The sequence below is a fragment of the Aplysia californica genome, unplaced genomic scaffold (genome assembly GCF_000002075.1).
Source record: "Aplysia californica isolate F4 #8 unplaced genomic scaffold, AplCal3.0 scaffold00269, whole genome shotgun sequence".
NCBI classification, from domain to species: Eukaryota; Metazoa; Mollusca; class Gastropoda; order Aplysiida; family Aplysiidae; genus Aplysia; species Aplysia californica.
The window spans coordinates 730,829-744,899 of record NW_004797539.1 but is presented as its reverse complement, the minus strand read 5'-3'; the positions used below and the strand labels follow the sequence as shown (position 1 = coordinate 744,899).

General features: G+C 37.5%; 2 protein-coding genes across 7 annotated transcripts in view; one reads left to right on the top strand and one right to left on the bottom strand.

The window, feature by feature from the left end:
• Positions 1 to 3,040, top strand: part of LOC101858114 (transformation/transcription domain-associated protein) — a 110,515-nt gene extending 107,475 nt beyond the window's left edge. For all 6 annotated transcript variants that reach the window (XM_035970456.1, XM_035970455.1, XM_013084050.2 and 3 more), the window contains one exon: positions 478 to 3,040. In XM_035970456.1, the coding sequence (XP_035826349.1) occupies positions 478 to 587 (110 nt within the window). In that variant the 3' untranslated portion in view covers positions 588 to 3,040. The remainder of the gene's footprint in view (positions 1 to 477) is intronic.
• An 8,174-nt stretch (positions 3,041 to 11,214) lies between these two features.
• The window catches only part of LOC101857885 (Krueppel-like factor 14), a 6,827-nt gene continuing 3,970 nt past the window's right edge, over positions 11,215 to 14,071 (bottom strand). Inside the window, exons 2-3 of the mRNA XM_005101067.3 lie at positions 12,585 to 12,674; positions 11,215 to 12,007 (exon numbers count right to left, since the gene is read on the bottom strand). Of these exons, the coding sequence (XP_005101124.1) occupies positions 11,751 to 12,007; positions 12,585 to 12,674 (347 nt within the window). The 3' untranslated portion in view covers positions 11,215 to 11,750. The remainder of the gene's footprint in view (positions 12,008 to 12,584; positions 12,675 to 14,071) is intronic.

Below are 14,071 nucleotides of genomic sequence, written 5' to 3'. Positions count from 1 at the left end.
CAGATTTGTGACAAAACTTGGTTTTAAAAGTTGCTAGATTTTCAATTCAAAAGATAATGTTTCCAAATGTTTGTTCTGGAGAGGATCCATGTTTATTCACTTTGCATTTAATAATTAAGTGTAAGCTTTCAAGTAATCTTTTATTTTGGGCACATTGAGCACCCAAGGGAGAAATATGCCTTACAATATTAGTATTAGAATCAAAGGTTGCAGGTTAACAGTGTGTTGTTCCATGCAGTAATTGTTAATGTCACGGCTTGACAAGAGAATGCTATTGTTCAGTGCCAGACTCTGGAGCATGTTAAAGGACACGCCACGTTTTTTAACAAGCTTGTACTTCTTCACAAGTTTGATTCCCGTATTTGGATGAAATAAGTCTTCGATCCTAGATAAATGAATTGGTTTGGTGATATCTCCAAGCTTATGGTGGCAGCAGCATTATTTAATTAATATTAATGTTGTTTATTTTGTTTGCAGATCTGGCGTCATTTGAAGGTGCGGACAGCCGCGTCAGTACTCTGGTCACCGCGGCAACCAACACAGACAACCTGTGTCGCATGGACCCTGCCTGGCACCCCTGGCTGTAGTCATGCAATGATGCCGGAGGCAGGAACAACTGCAGCAAAAACCTTTTCTTTATTTTAGTTCTATTCTTTTTTTTTCGTTAATGTATTGTTGTTGTTTTTTTCTGTTGTCTGATTTATATAACAATCAGGTGTTTCATTTTTGTACTGAGCTTGATGCTCCATCTAATAAATGTCCTTGGTTCAGTCCACCACTCTTTGTAAATGGAATTGTTTCCTGTAGTGTCAATAAGATTGTAGAGTATGAAAAAGGAAGTTCTTTTGGAACTTGGAAATGTACAAAATACAAACCCATTATGTTAATATTGACATGTACAGTTTCTTTTGATGAGGTCAAGGGTTGATTTTTTCTGAAGTTGGAATTTCAGGAAGAGGCAGACATTTTAAAATTAGATTTTCCGTTCATTGCATTTTATTAGCAGATTTTTATAGGGATGAGTTCAGTCAGTTACATAACTGTGTGTACATGAGTTTGTGAGTTTTAAAAATTATTTCTTAATTGATGGTTCATCTTTTCAGTCAAAATGAAAAGAAGAGATTATGGTTTGCGGTGATTGAGTCCTGTCTAAAGACAGCCAAGTTTTTTTGTAACAAAATTTGGGGGACTGAAAAGTAATGGAATCATGAAGTAATAATGACAAAGAGTATGAGGTTTCTCAGCAGTGGCCTTTTCACCCTTACCTTCTTTCTTTCTGTCCAACTGAGAGTAACACAGGTCAGTGGAAGGGCTCATCTCTTCGACTTTGCTTTCTACAAAAGTACAAATAACCTGCATTTCTGTAAGTGTGTTGATGTCTAGGTCAATGTAAAATCTAAATGGGATTCGGTTGTGGGGACCAAATAGTTTATTTTTCTATTAATGCTGTGCTGGTACATGTGTGGAAGATGTGGATGAAAGGATTGTACGAGACTTGGATCACACCAGGTGAGAAAATTGATTGTCTGAAATTCAGAAGAGTATGCAGATTTCATTGAGGTATTGGCATATTGTATTATGAAAAGGAGTGTGTTATTATAAGAAAAGTGGTTGAAAGAGAGGGAGGAAAATGTGAAAGAGAGAAAGTGACGTGGAGAGAAAGCAAATCTTGCAGTTCTTGCTTGTCCCAACTTTGCACTTTTAACAACTACTAAGATATTGGCCATTGAAATCCTTGTGGTGGCTTTAGTATTACGTGTGGAAAGAACTTTGATTGTATATATGGTGCTTTTATTTTTTCACTACTGCATTGAAAACGCTGTCTAAGTGTAGATTTCTTAAAACTGTTCTTAGTCTTAGTTTCTAGGTCTAAAATTTTTAGGAATATGAAATGTATAATAAGTATATGGTTGCAAACGTGTGCTCAAAGTGTTCCTATTCAAAGGGATCTGTCTTAGTTCTATTTGGCACCATTAATTTCCTGTAGTTTTTTTTCTTGTGTTCTTTGGGAGGGGGGGGGGAGCAAAGGGAAGATCTAGATCTGTGGTTGTTAATGGTTATGTCAGCTGTTGCTTAAACCACGTTTTTTTAATTAGATATTGTCATTTCTATTTGGGGACTGTTCTTTTGTTGTCAACTGCAATTATAAAGTGTTCTGGTATAGGCTGTTCACTCAAGATATCGTGGCTTTTAGGGACAGCCTAAATCTACATAAGTTTCCATTTGTCTTTTCCGGTCAGTATTTATTTTCTCCGAGTCACACCTAAGGGCACTTTTTCACTGGACAAAGGGGCCTTTTCTGTCTTAATAAATAGCGGAGGCAAATAATTACATATAATATCATTAGGTGAGTAAAGTGCTCACGACGATGTCTTTCATGGTCTGACCCATGTTTGTGACAAAGCAAAATGTTTCTATTTCTCGTGCTCTTACAATAAGTACAAATGTTGTTTACCTACTGCCTAGATAGGTTAAATAACACAATAAATCACCTCAGAATTGTAATTCATTTACAAAGACAAAGAGATAACATTCTTGTTAAGTGCCAGATAGGTACCATTTTCTGTGAGCTGTCGCTCAGATACATTTTATTGAAATAAGCATACTGTCAAAATTTTGAATAAATGAATTAGTGTATTCTATCAAATTATTAGTATTAGCAGTAATTATTTTGTTTTTCAAATGGGTGGTCTATGTAGTGTTTATAATTGAATACATTTTGCTATTATTTTCTTAAAGCATACTTTTGTACAAACTTGTTTTAGAAAAATATTAATGTTATAGACCCCGATACACTGTTGCTTTTCTTAAGAGTTGTTAAACTTTGATCCTCATTGTGTGTAGATTGCCACTAATTCCATTACTGCCGTTACTAATTCTGTGGGTGTAAAAATATGCACAGTACATTTGTAAGTAAGATCATTTCATCATCATTCTATCAGAACTTTTTATGTACATTCCGCATTCGTCCCTTCTTATTCTCATTTCAGTGTTCATTCATGCAATCATTGATATTTTTCAATAAAAGTCAAACAATAAATTGATTTGTCCTATTATTATTTTGCAAAGATTACTGTTGTGAAAATTTGTCTCATGCTCATGTATTTCACTGATTAAGGGTAAGAGATGTCCAAATTTCTTATTGCAAGATTTAAACAGGAAATGCTTAGACACAGACTCCTCAGTAACTATGATTGCGACAAAACTACTTGGCGAAATGGTTTCATATTTACATTTATGTAACTCAGTCTTGTTATATTTGGCATTTGTTCCATCATGGTAAAATCAGGCTCTCATCAAAATAATGAAATCAAAGAAGCATTTTTCTGCCTGTTGGGCAATTTTTATCTCTGATATTTTTGTCTCTGTGTGGAAAGAGGGCGACACTGGTTGGTCCTCATTTTCTTTCTGATGTGTTGTCTGTTCTGTGTGTGTTTAGGGTGTCACTGGTGGGTCCTATTTTTCTTTATTTTGTGTCATCTGCAATCCCTCTTATTCTTTCCTGGAACTAAAGGGCAATCATTGAATTGCAGGGGGCACTTGTGACCTAGAGGGTGAGGAGTTCGCCTCTCATTCAATAGGTCCTGGGTTCGAATCTGGATAGCGACGGAAATATTTCTTCTCTAAAATTGTCTTTCACCTCCATTCCTTCTCTGTAGCAATGTTCTGTCGTCTGCTTTTACCTCCACTTTCTGCCCCCACCCCCTTACCTCCTTTGCCCCCTCCTCTGGGCTCCTGACTCTTTCTGCAGCTTTTTAGCAGCTACTTCTTGGCTCCTTCTTACTGCTGTCTTTCAGCCACACCCCTGATCCTATGGTAGAGAAGATTTACACCTAGCCTTCTCTGACGAGGGCGAAAAATTTCGGAGATCTTATATGCAAGCTGTGCACGTTAAAGATCCCTTGGTGGTTTAAAATCGATAAGAGCAGGCTTCCACCGCCACCAGGGCAAAATTGAAAATTTTCTACCAACTGAAAATGTTTAATGTGACCAGTGCGCTCATATGACCTTATGCAGTTGCGAGCACCGTAAAACATTTACACCCCCCTCCCCCAAAAAAAAAATTGAATTGTATTGATGTGCTCAAGATAGACAGAAAAGCAGTACCACCAACCATCAGTGGCTTCCTCCAAGCACCCACTCAAATTGACCGAAATACTCCATTCAATTTTTAAGTAGAAAAAAAAAAAAGAACACAAATGTGAATTGTATTTTCGCTTTATTTGAAACAGCAAAACATAATATCTATCAGCCTCCATATAGTTTCATATCTTCAGTTCAAGTAATAAAAGATTAAGTTTGAAGGCAAATATATCTTCAGATAAAAATCGAAGCAATCTTTTGTGAGTGCCATAAAAAAACGTATTGACAGAATTGTGCTTCAGACCATGCTCTCCCACCACAAAAGTTGTGGTTGTGGTACACATTTTCTTGGGGGGAAAAAACCTGTCTATACTGGCAGGACATCATTCAATATCTCCAAGGTGACAAAAGGGATAGGAACTATCTGTTCTCCAATCTTTGGCCTTTTTCTATTCAACACACAAACGACAATGGATTTCCAATATCTCCCCTGCAGTTGACATATAAAGAAAGTGCATATAAATAAAAAACTATTCAAACTGAAAAAGATTGAAACTGAGACTGTTTGAGAAATGAGATATACTGGAGAAAAAAAAACTTCCAAGGTATTACCGATATCTTTGATGCCATAACAGACACCTATCACCTACAAAAATGTAACAGACACCTTCAAAGTCGTAATTAATACCACTGATGGCATAAATGACTCCTCCAATGGACATCCAAATTCATAACTAACACCTCCAACGGCACACAAAACTCGCCCCACGGGAACAAAGGCTGGCACCAACTCTCAAAAGGAGACTGCTCTATGACGATTATAATACTCTACAGCTCTAGTAAATATCCATTTTACTTTTAAAAGTATTGAAACCTTTACTGTCTAAACAAACTAAAGCACTATATTCTGTCATGATAACAACACTACTCTTGGAATTTCAGCTTACGGGAAGATGTAACCTGTTGTACTACTTAATAAAAAGTATTCAGACCTAGCACAGAATACAAGGAATAAAAAGACACAAACTGATTTGCAGTAAGTTGCAGTCATATCAGATACCTTAATATTTGTTAAACTAAAGAATTGAAGATAACTGTCTTATGAGACACAGATCTTTTTCAAGACACATATGTACATCACTTTGGTTATGCTTTTCATGGTAATGAAATTGTAAATGAGAATCAAAAAAACTTGTCATGGCTTTTCGTGTGAAGAGAATGTACTATAGCTTGTTCACTTTCATTTGACTACGATTAAAACAAGGTAAAATAAAATTGCTTCGTTTAATCTTCTCAGACTTTTTGCATACGTGTCTTAAAGTAAAAGTTGGAAGATCAATAGACTCTTAAAACTACAAGCATACACTAAAATGTGAGGGCAGAGTGGTGTCGCTCTCTCAAAATGAGCAACTTGTAGGCTAGGTTTCTGTTTGTGGTTTATTTTAGTTATTCAATCGGGTGAATGCACCCAAACAGTAGTTTTTTTTAATAGGGCCCAAATAGAGAAACTGATTACTGGATCAAGAATTTTTTTTAAATTTATTTTTGTTTGGTCGTTGCCCTGCAGAAATGTCATGCAAAAGTTTGTGGGCATAGATAAAATAATAAACAAGCTAGAATTTGTTATAACGCAGACTGGTGAAAGTGAACAAGCTATACAACTGATACTGCAATTCTGCAGTATAACACTGCTAACCACAAAACACTATACAAATATAAGCAATATCCTTCATCATAGAATGAGTGACAAACATCATCAAATTCACTGTGACAGGAAAAAAAAATGTACTAATGTATCTTTTGTCAACAAGCTTGTTTGCTTTCATTTTCAAAATATTCTCAGAACAACATTTACCAATAGATCTTTTGCAAAGGGTTTCTCAACAAACAAACGCTTTCATTTCAACTTTCAAAATGTTCTCACTGTAAGTATAGACAGCTGCTCTTGAACAAGGATAGTACTGATCAGATCTGAAAATGTAACGGAGATAGTTCAACAGATTCAACAGCAGGCAACACCAGGCAAAGCATAATCTCATGACCTGACTCATAACACAATCACCACACGACTTCACACAACATGATTAAATGAACTGAAATAAACATGCACACATCAAAGCATGCGCGCGCACACACACACACACAAAATGATCACATAACCTGACAAGTAGCATAACCCCATGACCTAAAACCAATGATGATACATAACAAGATGGACCACTCAGCCCAAAAAAGTGTCCGCCGAAAGTCCACGCATTGGCTCAGATGACATTGCTGTCTTTGTTTTGAAGCTCTCTTTCGTTTCTCCAGAAGAAAAATAGGAATAGCACCCACTTGCGTGCGAAGATCGACTGCTGTTCATCAGCTGTTCGGGTTTGTTCAGGGTAGAGTTTTAGGGTTTTTTAAAAATTATAATGACCTCTCGCCTCTCATTTAAACATCAAATTAAACGAAGAAAACAGTCGCCTCCTCCTCCGGAAGAGGTTTTTTGTCAGCGTAACCATTTTAAAAAAGCATTCTTCCAAAATTTGAATTCGTATTTATTCAAAAACTTATTAGTTTCACTTTGATTTTTTTCACACAAGTAGGGTAACTCTGTTCTCAAAGGGTGCGCATTTGCGAAGAGGGCGTCACCAAATTTTGATGACACTTTTTAATTGGCTCAAAGAGAGGAGTGAACTCTCTGTTATGTAGGCTCTTTGCTAAAACACAACATGATCGCATGACCGGACACTACATGGGTACATGTTCATGTGACATACAACATGACTTAGACTTCACAAGCACGGATCGTTGCTCTGAGGATGGATGATAAGCAGCATGGTGTTCATCATGGAATTCTTTCTACTCTGCTGCAACTGAAAAATCCCACAGAGCTATATTTCAATTCATATGCTGACCATCCACCGATACAAGAACTTACTCAAGCCATTAGGCATTGGAAATAAAAGAGCAGAAAAGTTAAATATATTTGAAACTACACAGACACACACAAACAAACAAACACACAAAAAATAACCAGTGCAAACAATTTTTCATTCCAGTTTCAAAACACTTCAAGGAAAGACCATTTCACAACAGTTCCCATGACACAATCATGTACATGTACACACACACACACAAAAAAGAGCGAGTGAAAATATTCAACTGGCAACTGGCCTTCTGAGAACTTGTCAGTGTTTTTAAAACATTATGCCATTTTAACAATCCCAGCCACTGTTTCAAATAATAATCACTACGAATTGTATGCAAGCAGAAAATTTTCCCATAAGAAGACCCAGAAAAAGCCATAACATTAGATAACCTTTAAAAAGAAATCCCTCACTGAGAAAAAGAGGGGGGAAACATTGATGACTCCTGTTTCACACTCAATCACACAACTTATTCGACCGGGTAAAAATTTCTGGGGAATTAAGACAGGTGACAGGTTGGGTGTGTTTCGTTGGGGGGTTTTTGGTAACTGAATCAACCAATTCTGAATTGCAACAGTCTCATCATACACAACACCCACGTCTTCTGCAACAAAGTCTTTTCCTTAACTAAAAAAAAACAATTGAAAAGACCTTAGTACCATTACAGGGGGTGGCCTCTATTAGACCAAATCATATGTAGTCGTGCTTTTCGTAAACAACCACAGCTTGAATGAAAGACTGTAGATGTAGAAGACAAACATGGCATCACGATATAAATATTAAAATTTAAACCTCACAAGTGAGGAATATAAAGACAAAAACTTTACAAATATGCAAAAAACATTTTGGATAGAAATTTTACTCTTTCAAGATTAAAAAATCCTTCAACTTTCCACCAAGTCTTTATAAGATTACTTAAACCGCAGTAGAAATATAGACATTTTTGGGCTCAAACAAGTCCAAAGAGTTGAAATGGACAGGGAACCAACATTTTTCCCTATATATTTATTGAGACCTTTAGAGAAATTTACAGAGGAAAAGTTCTGGGCCATAAATCAAAATTTTATATGAGGATTGAAAGTTGTGAACCTCAACCGAAAGAGAGAACAAGGAATGCAAGATGAGGTTAAGACAAGGATGAAAACAAAAAAAAGTTTTCTCGGTGACAGAGTAAGTAGCATGTCCACAAGTTCTATATTTCTCTTCAAACAATAGCCGATAGCTGCAAGTAAATGTCCAAACAAAAAAACGTGAGGATTTTTCTTTTTTTACAAAAACAAAAACATTTGGATTTTTCCTGCACAAACTAAACCAAAAAATAAATCAATAAATAAATGAACAAAAAAGGTTGGAATTTTTCCGTACAGAAACAAAAAATGTGTTTTCTGTTTCAAATGTATTATTCAAGAGCGGGTGGCAGGTTGTTTTCTGCACAAATACAATAATTTAGGAACCACAACCAAAAAAATGCAAGTTAAATAACAAATGAAAGAACTTAGACAAACAGAATTAAACAATCCAGATCCCATATCTTCTCTCTTCAAAACAAGTTTGAGTAACCTAACAAAATATTGCAGTCACACCGACATATTCCTCTGCCACTTGAAAAGGGTTTTTTGTTTGTTTACATTTAAACTTTACCAGTATTAACAAAAATGATTAAATATTTGATAACTAAATGCTGCAAGGCAAATCAGTAACAAGCATTAGTACAGATTTTCAGACAGTCTGTCCCCTTTTACAGAACAAATAAAATTTATAACGAGGAAAGAAGGGCAGACATGTAAAAATCATAGAATTTACTATCAGGTGTGTGAGGGGAGTGGAAAGTTACCCTAGGCTTTCCAAATCATTGTTATGCACCCAAATAAAAACAAACCCCATTTAGAGATTGAAAGTTCAAATACAAAAGAAATTGATTCTGATGAGTTCTGACTGGCCTCGTCCTGAGAAATCAAATTACAAGTTCTCAAGAGTTCAAAGCAGCAGACTAATTGAGAATATTTTCTCACTTCAAACTTACATGGACACAACATGGCAACACCTTCAACAGACATGAGACAGTCGGTGAGCTCATCAGACAGAAAAGTTTGGGGAGGGGGGGGTGGTTGTAAGTAAAGATTTTGTATGACTTTTCCAGAGCTTGCAACATAAATAAGTCTCCTGTGAATGCCAGTGGTGTCACTAAAGAGTAACATTCACAGAAAAGAAGGGAGAGAGATGCCAATGATAGATATTTGATAGGAAAGCAGGACCAGATTAAAAAGGCCAACTACTTGACATAAGATAGAGTGCAAACCTTACAACTAACTACCTCTCTATGAAGCATAAAGGCATAGACACCTTCCCTGCTTTACCAAAGGCATGGGCAATTGAAAAAGCATCAGGTGTGACAAACTCCACATATATTTGCTTTGAGATTGATTGAAATCTTTCAGCGTCAGACGATTAATGAGAAAAGCCAGAGCATGGCCATATTTTGTCCATAAAATCGGGACCTCAGAAGTTTTATAAAATAAAAATTCAGTTTCCTAAACAAAATCGGGATATAAGGCAAACTGGGATGATAGGCATAGACAACTGCGGCCATTTCACCACAGACTAAACAATGATAGTAAACTCGCTCCTTCGTCAGATCAACAAACAAACTTTGTAGTCTTCAGTACACCCAAAAACATTTTATACATATTTACACCCTGCATGGTTATGCTCACAATTTGTACCCTGCATGGCTTTGCACACAGCTTCTTAACATTCAACACTCAGAACTGTCCAGCTAGTGAAAAACAAACAATCATTGACACAGTATATGTGTATATGAACTTAGGATGAGAACTAGAATAAACTTGTACGATATTCCATTTGCCAATTAAAATGTGACAAAAAAGTACCCTCCCTCCACCCATTTGTGCATTTTGGCCTTACTGACAGTGGGAGATGAACCAATATATATATATATATATATATATATATATATATATATATAACAAAGACAGCAGTAAAAAAAAAAAACTTTCAAAAACATATGGACAGTTTCACGACAAAACACAACATATCCATTTTCCTGGTTTTGTTTTTAAAAATAATAAATGAAGATTTCTGTTCTTCACCCACATACCAAATCCGAAATAAATAATCTTGAGCAACTTTGTCTCTTAAGTAAACGAGACATACGGGCTAAGTTGATATTTGTTGTGCGATGAAATGTATCACGTTAGAATCTTATCTTTTAAATTTTTTACAAAACGTGACGCACCCACATTATAATAATGAGGAAGTGAAAAGAGCTGCCGACAAACTTTCGCGGACCATAAAACAGTCATGTGACTCAAAGAGAGTCGCTGTGTGTCCAAAAAGGTCTACTGCTTTTGTGTTGTGGGGGGGTTTTTTAAATAAAAAAGAGTCACTTTTCCAAGTTCTTTACTCTATAACCCCGAGTGGATGATGGAGGTGTCAAGTGAAACTTGCCAAGTTTGGTCAGATCGCAGAGTGCATGTAGTATTACTGCTACTGCTATCTCTTACAAATCCGAACAGATTTATCTTGACTAGGAAATTCTAAAAACTACTTCCTCTTTCACTTTGACACAGCATAGTTATTTTATGAATATTTTGCATGTATACCCCCATTGCCAGTTTCACAAGATCTAGAAAAAATTCCATCAAAACGTTGGAAAAATAATTGCGGGGTTAAGACTTTTAAAGGCTGAAAAATCGCATTTTGTAGAAAAAAAAGAAGTTGACTCTGGAATGTGCCACATCTTTCTAGTTCTAGATATGACTACAAATTTTGGCCAAAACTTGAAAAATGGCTTTCGTCATATTCTGTCGTCAGACTGTTCATATGTTTTTTTCCAATTTTAGAAAGAAAAAAAAAGAAAAAATGAAGAAAACTTCAAAATTTGTGAAGAAAAAGAGGGACACAACATCAATATAAAATCTAATAACAATTGTCTGAACTGCAAATGGCTTAAATACCATGCAGACACGCTACTTCTGTTTACAAGAAGATGCAGTCACTCATAGTAACATAGCCAGAGCTGAACGACATCACTGGCCACAAAGAGAACACAAAGCCAGTGTCAATCATTCAAAATACAACAATCTACCTTTGGGTCCTGAGTCTCAAAGTTGTAACAAAGTTTGCAATCTTCCACAGTTGTTACTTGTCAAGCCATAAATGTACATATGCCGGTGTATCTTTCATTTTATCATATTTCTTTTTCTCAAGAGTTTTCTCTGCCATCACAGCATCCCTCTCACAAAAGCACACAGCACAGTGTAAGAACAAAAAAATACACTCGCTACAGAATTTGCAAATGCAACAAATACTCAATTTCAAATGCAACAAATACTTGGTCAAGAGAATTCTTTCCACCAAAGACCAATTTGTGCGAATGCTGTAATCCTCCAAGACACTTTTTTACCAAATGAAATCCCTAAGCAGACAGACTGCTCTAAAAAAAAACGATTGTAGAGCAACCGATCACATATATGCCTGGGAATATCGTTACATCAGAGTTTCAGGACAAGGATCCCTATACAGGGTAGAAAAAATCAGTGTCTGGAGCAAAACAAGAAGGTAAGTACCGACATGAAACTATAGTGGAACAGGAACACCAAACGAAATATAACAGCTGATTTGTCTGCAGCCACAACGTCCTCAGCATCATCATCATAGTAACATAGTTGTCACCATCGTTATGTCTGGCTTCCGCTGGGTGAACAGACGCAACCCCCCCCCCTTCCACCAGGCCTAAGGCTGTGCGGCTGGACTTGTGTTGTTTGAGCGGAAAGACGCGGCACCGTCGCTGCCCATGTCGCAGTCCGGCACGTACTGGAAGTCACAAGGCTGCTGTTGCTGGGGTGGAGGGATGACACTGCGGGCGACATGGCGAGTATTTGTCTCTAGCATGCTCGGGTGGAACAGGGCGTGCCGTTTGGCATGTTTGATCTTGTGATCGCTGCGCATGAAACGTTTATCACACAGGGGGCACTGGAACGTCTTCTCGCCTGAAATGTGGACAAAAAGACATGGCCATTTAGAGCATAGGTAGAGGGAGAATGAAGCTAGGCTTTTGAGGAGACAATCGAAGAGGCTGTTATGGATTGTAACAACTGGAGACAGCTTGTTGATGGCTTAGATTCCACATATCAAAGTGACAAGACAATGATGAATATGACTTTGGAGTTCAAATCCAGTTCTGAACTTACTTTGTTTAGGAACTATCAAAGCCCTTCACTTCGTCGTAGGCAACAGGTTCTTAAACTATAACGCTGAAGCAAAGTGCTAAAAAGGACAACGAAATTAAAAGTCACATGTTAATACTCGAATGACAATAAATGTTCTACACCTCTTTCAACACCATTTATATTCTTGAGGATGTGGGCTGCTTTATTTAACTATGTCTGTCAGGGTCAGCCCAGGCTGGTGGGAGACAACAAAAACCCCAGTAGAAAGGTGAAAAGACTCAATAAAATATCTTCTGCTTGTGGGAATCGAACTCACATCTGTCATGAATGAGAAGAGGGCTAACCAACACACCAAACACCCCCCCCCCCCTTTCCATAGGGTCATCAGTTGACTTACCTGTGTGTGTCCGCTTGTGTCGTGTGAGCTCATCAGATCTGGCGAATCGTTTCCCACAGCCCAACCAGTCGCACTCAAACGGCCTTTCGCCTGGGAAAACAGAGCAGTGCACCAAGGTTCAAACACAGAAGAAAAAGAAAAAAATACTTTTTTTTACAATGTTCTAACTTTCTGCGATACCCTCTCCTATCTTGTGAGTGGGTGAGTGCGCGTCCCAAAATTTCAATAAACCGCAGAGGCAAACATTCAACACACTCCACTACCTCAAAAAGTGGGTGTTTAATGAAGAATATTTCACCATTCATTAACTGAATAGGCTTCAATCCAGTGTACTGGGTAAAAGGACAACGGACGGAGGGAGGGGGCGGGGTGTAATCTTCTTCCAACAGGTGATGGGATACACCTGTGCAGTGTACGTTGTTGACGGCTGAACGTGAAAAGGCCGCATTCCAGGGTTTGAAAACCCCCCCACCTTTTTAGAGCTGTTAACTCTCCACCCTGCCACTTCCTTAGACTTAGACCAGATCCCATCACACATAACAGGAATCGTCTGAAATCGGCCATACCTTCCTTTCGAAGAAAGATCAGGGAAAAAAAACAATACCATCAATGGGTCATGTTTTCCTTACGAAGAACATTCGGAAATCGAAATACATGAAAAAACTAAAATTGACTGTTTTCCCCTTTCATAAACCGATACGTGTTCATCGTTTGGTTTTTTAATTGGGTCTCACAGTCACAGGTTTCCTTAACTGAGCCACAAATGTAGGACCCGTGAGAGCCTGCTGAAAACAGACGAGATGATGACTCCGCAGAAAAAAGCCATTCTCCCCGAGGTGTGCGCGTGAGAGAGAGAGAGAGAAGGGGGGGGGAGAGAGAGAGAGAGAGAGAAAGAGAGAGAGAGAGAGAGAGACTGGGTGGAGATGCAACCAATAGCGAAACACGGGTGGAGATGCAACCAATAGCGAAACACGTGTATGCATGTGTGCACGTAGTTTAAAGGCCAGCAAGACACATAGGCAGTAAACTAAACAGAACAAAAAAGTCAAACCCGCGTGTGTGCGTGTGGGAGAGATACGTTTAAGCAATAAGAGTTTTAAAAATGTAATAGAATATTTACTGAACACGTGTATCGTACAACGCAACCTGTAGTGGTTTTTTTTTAATTCTTTTCTTTCTGGTAAGTGTAGATCTAAAGTTCATTAGCACAGTACCCTGTTTGAGCGTGTAAAAATTGACAGTTTCAGAATACACTTGCTTGTCAGAGTAATAATCAAAGATAGTACAGCCTAGGGTGTAGTATCTTTGATAATATTTTCTTTGTCACTAAATGTAGAAGCAGTGTACTCTTTTGCTTTAGAACAAGAAGCCGAACGGATTATTTGGATAAAACATTCTCCTTTGTTGGCCTGTGTTGTTATGGCATAATATTATTATACAGCCAATAGTGAATGGCATGTGTCTACGTCTGTATTTTTTCAGAGGGG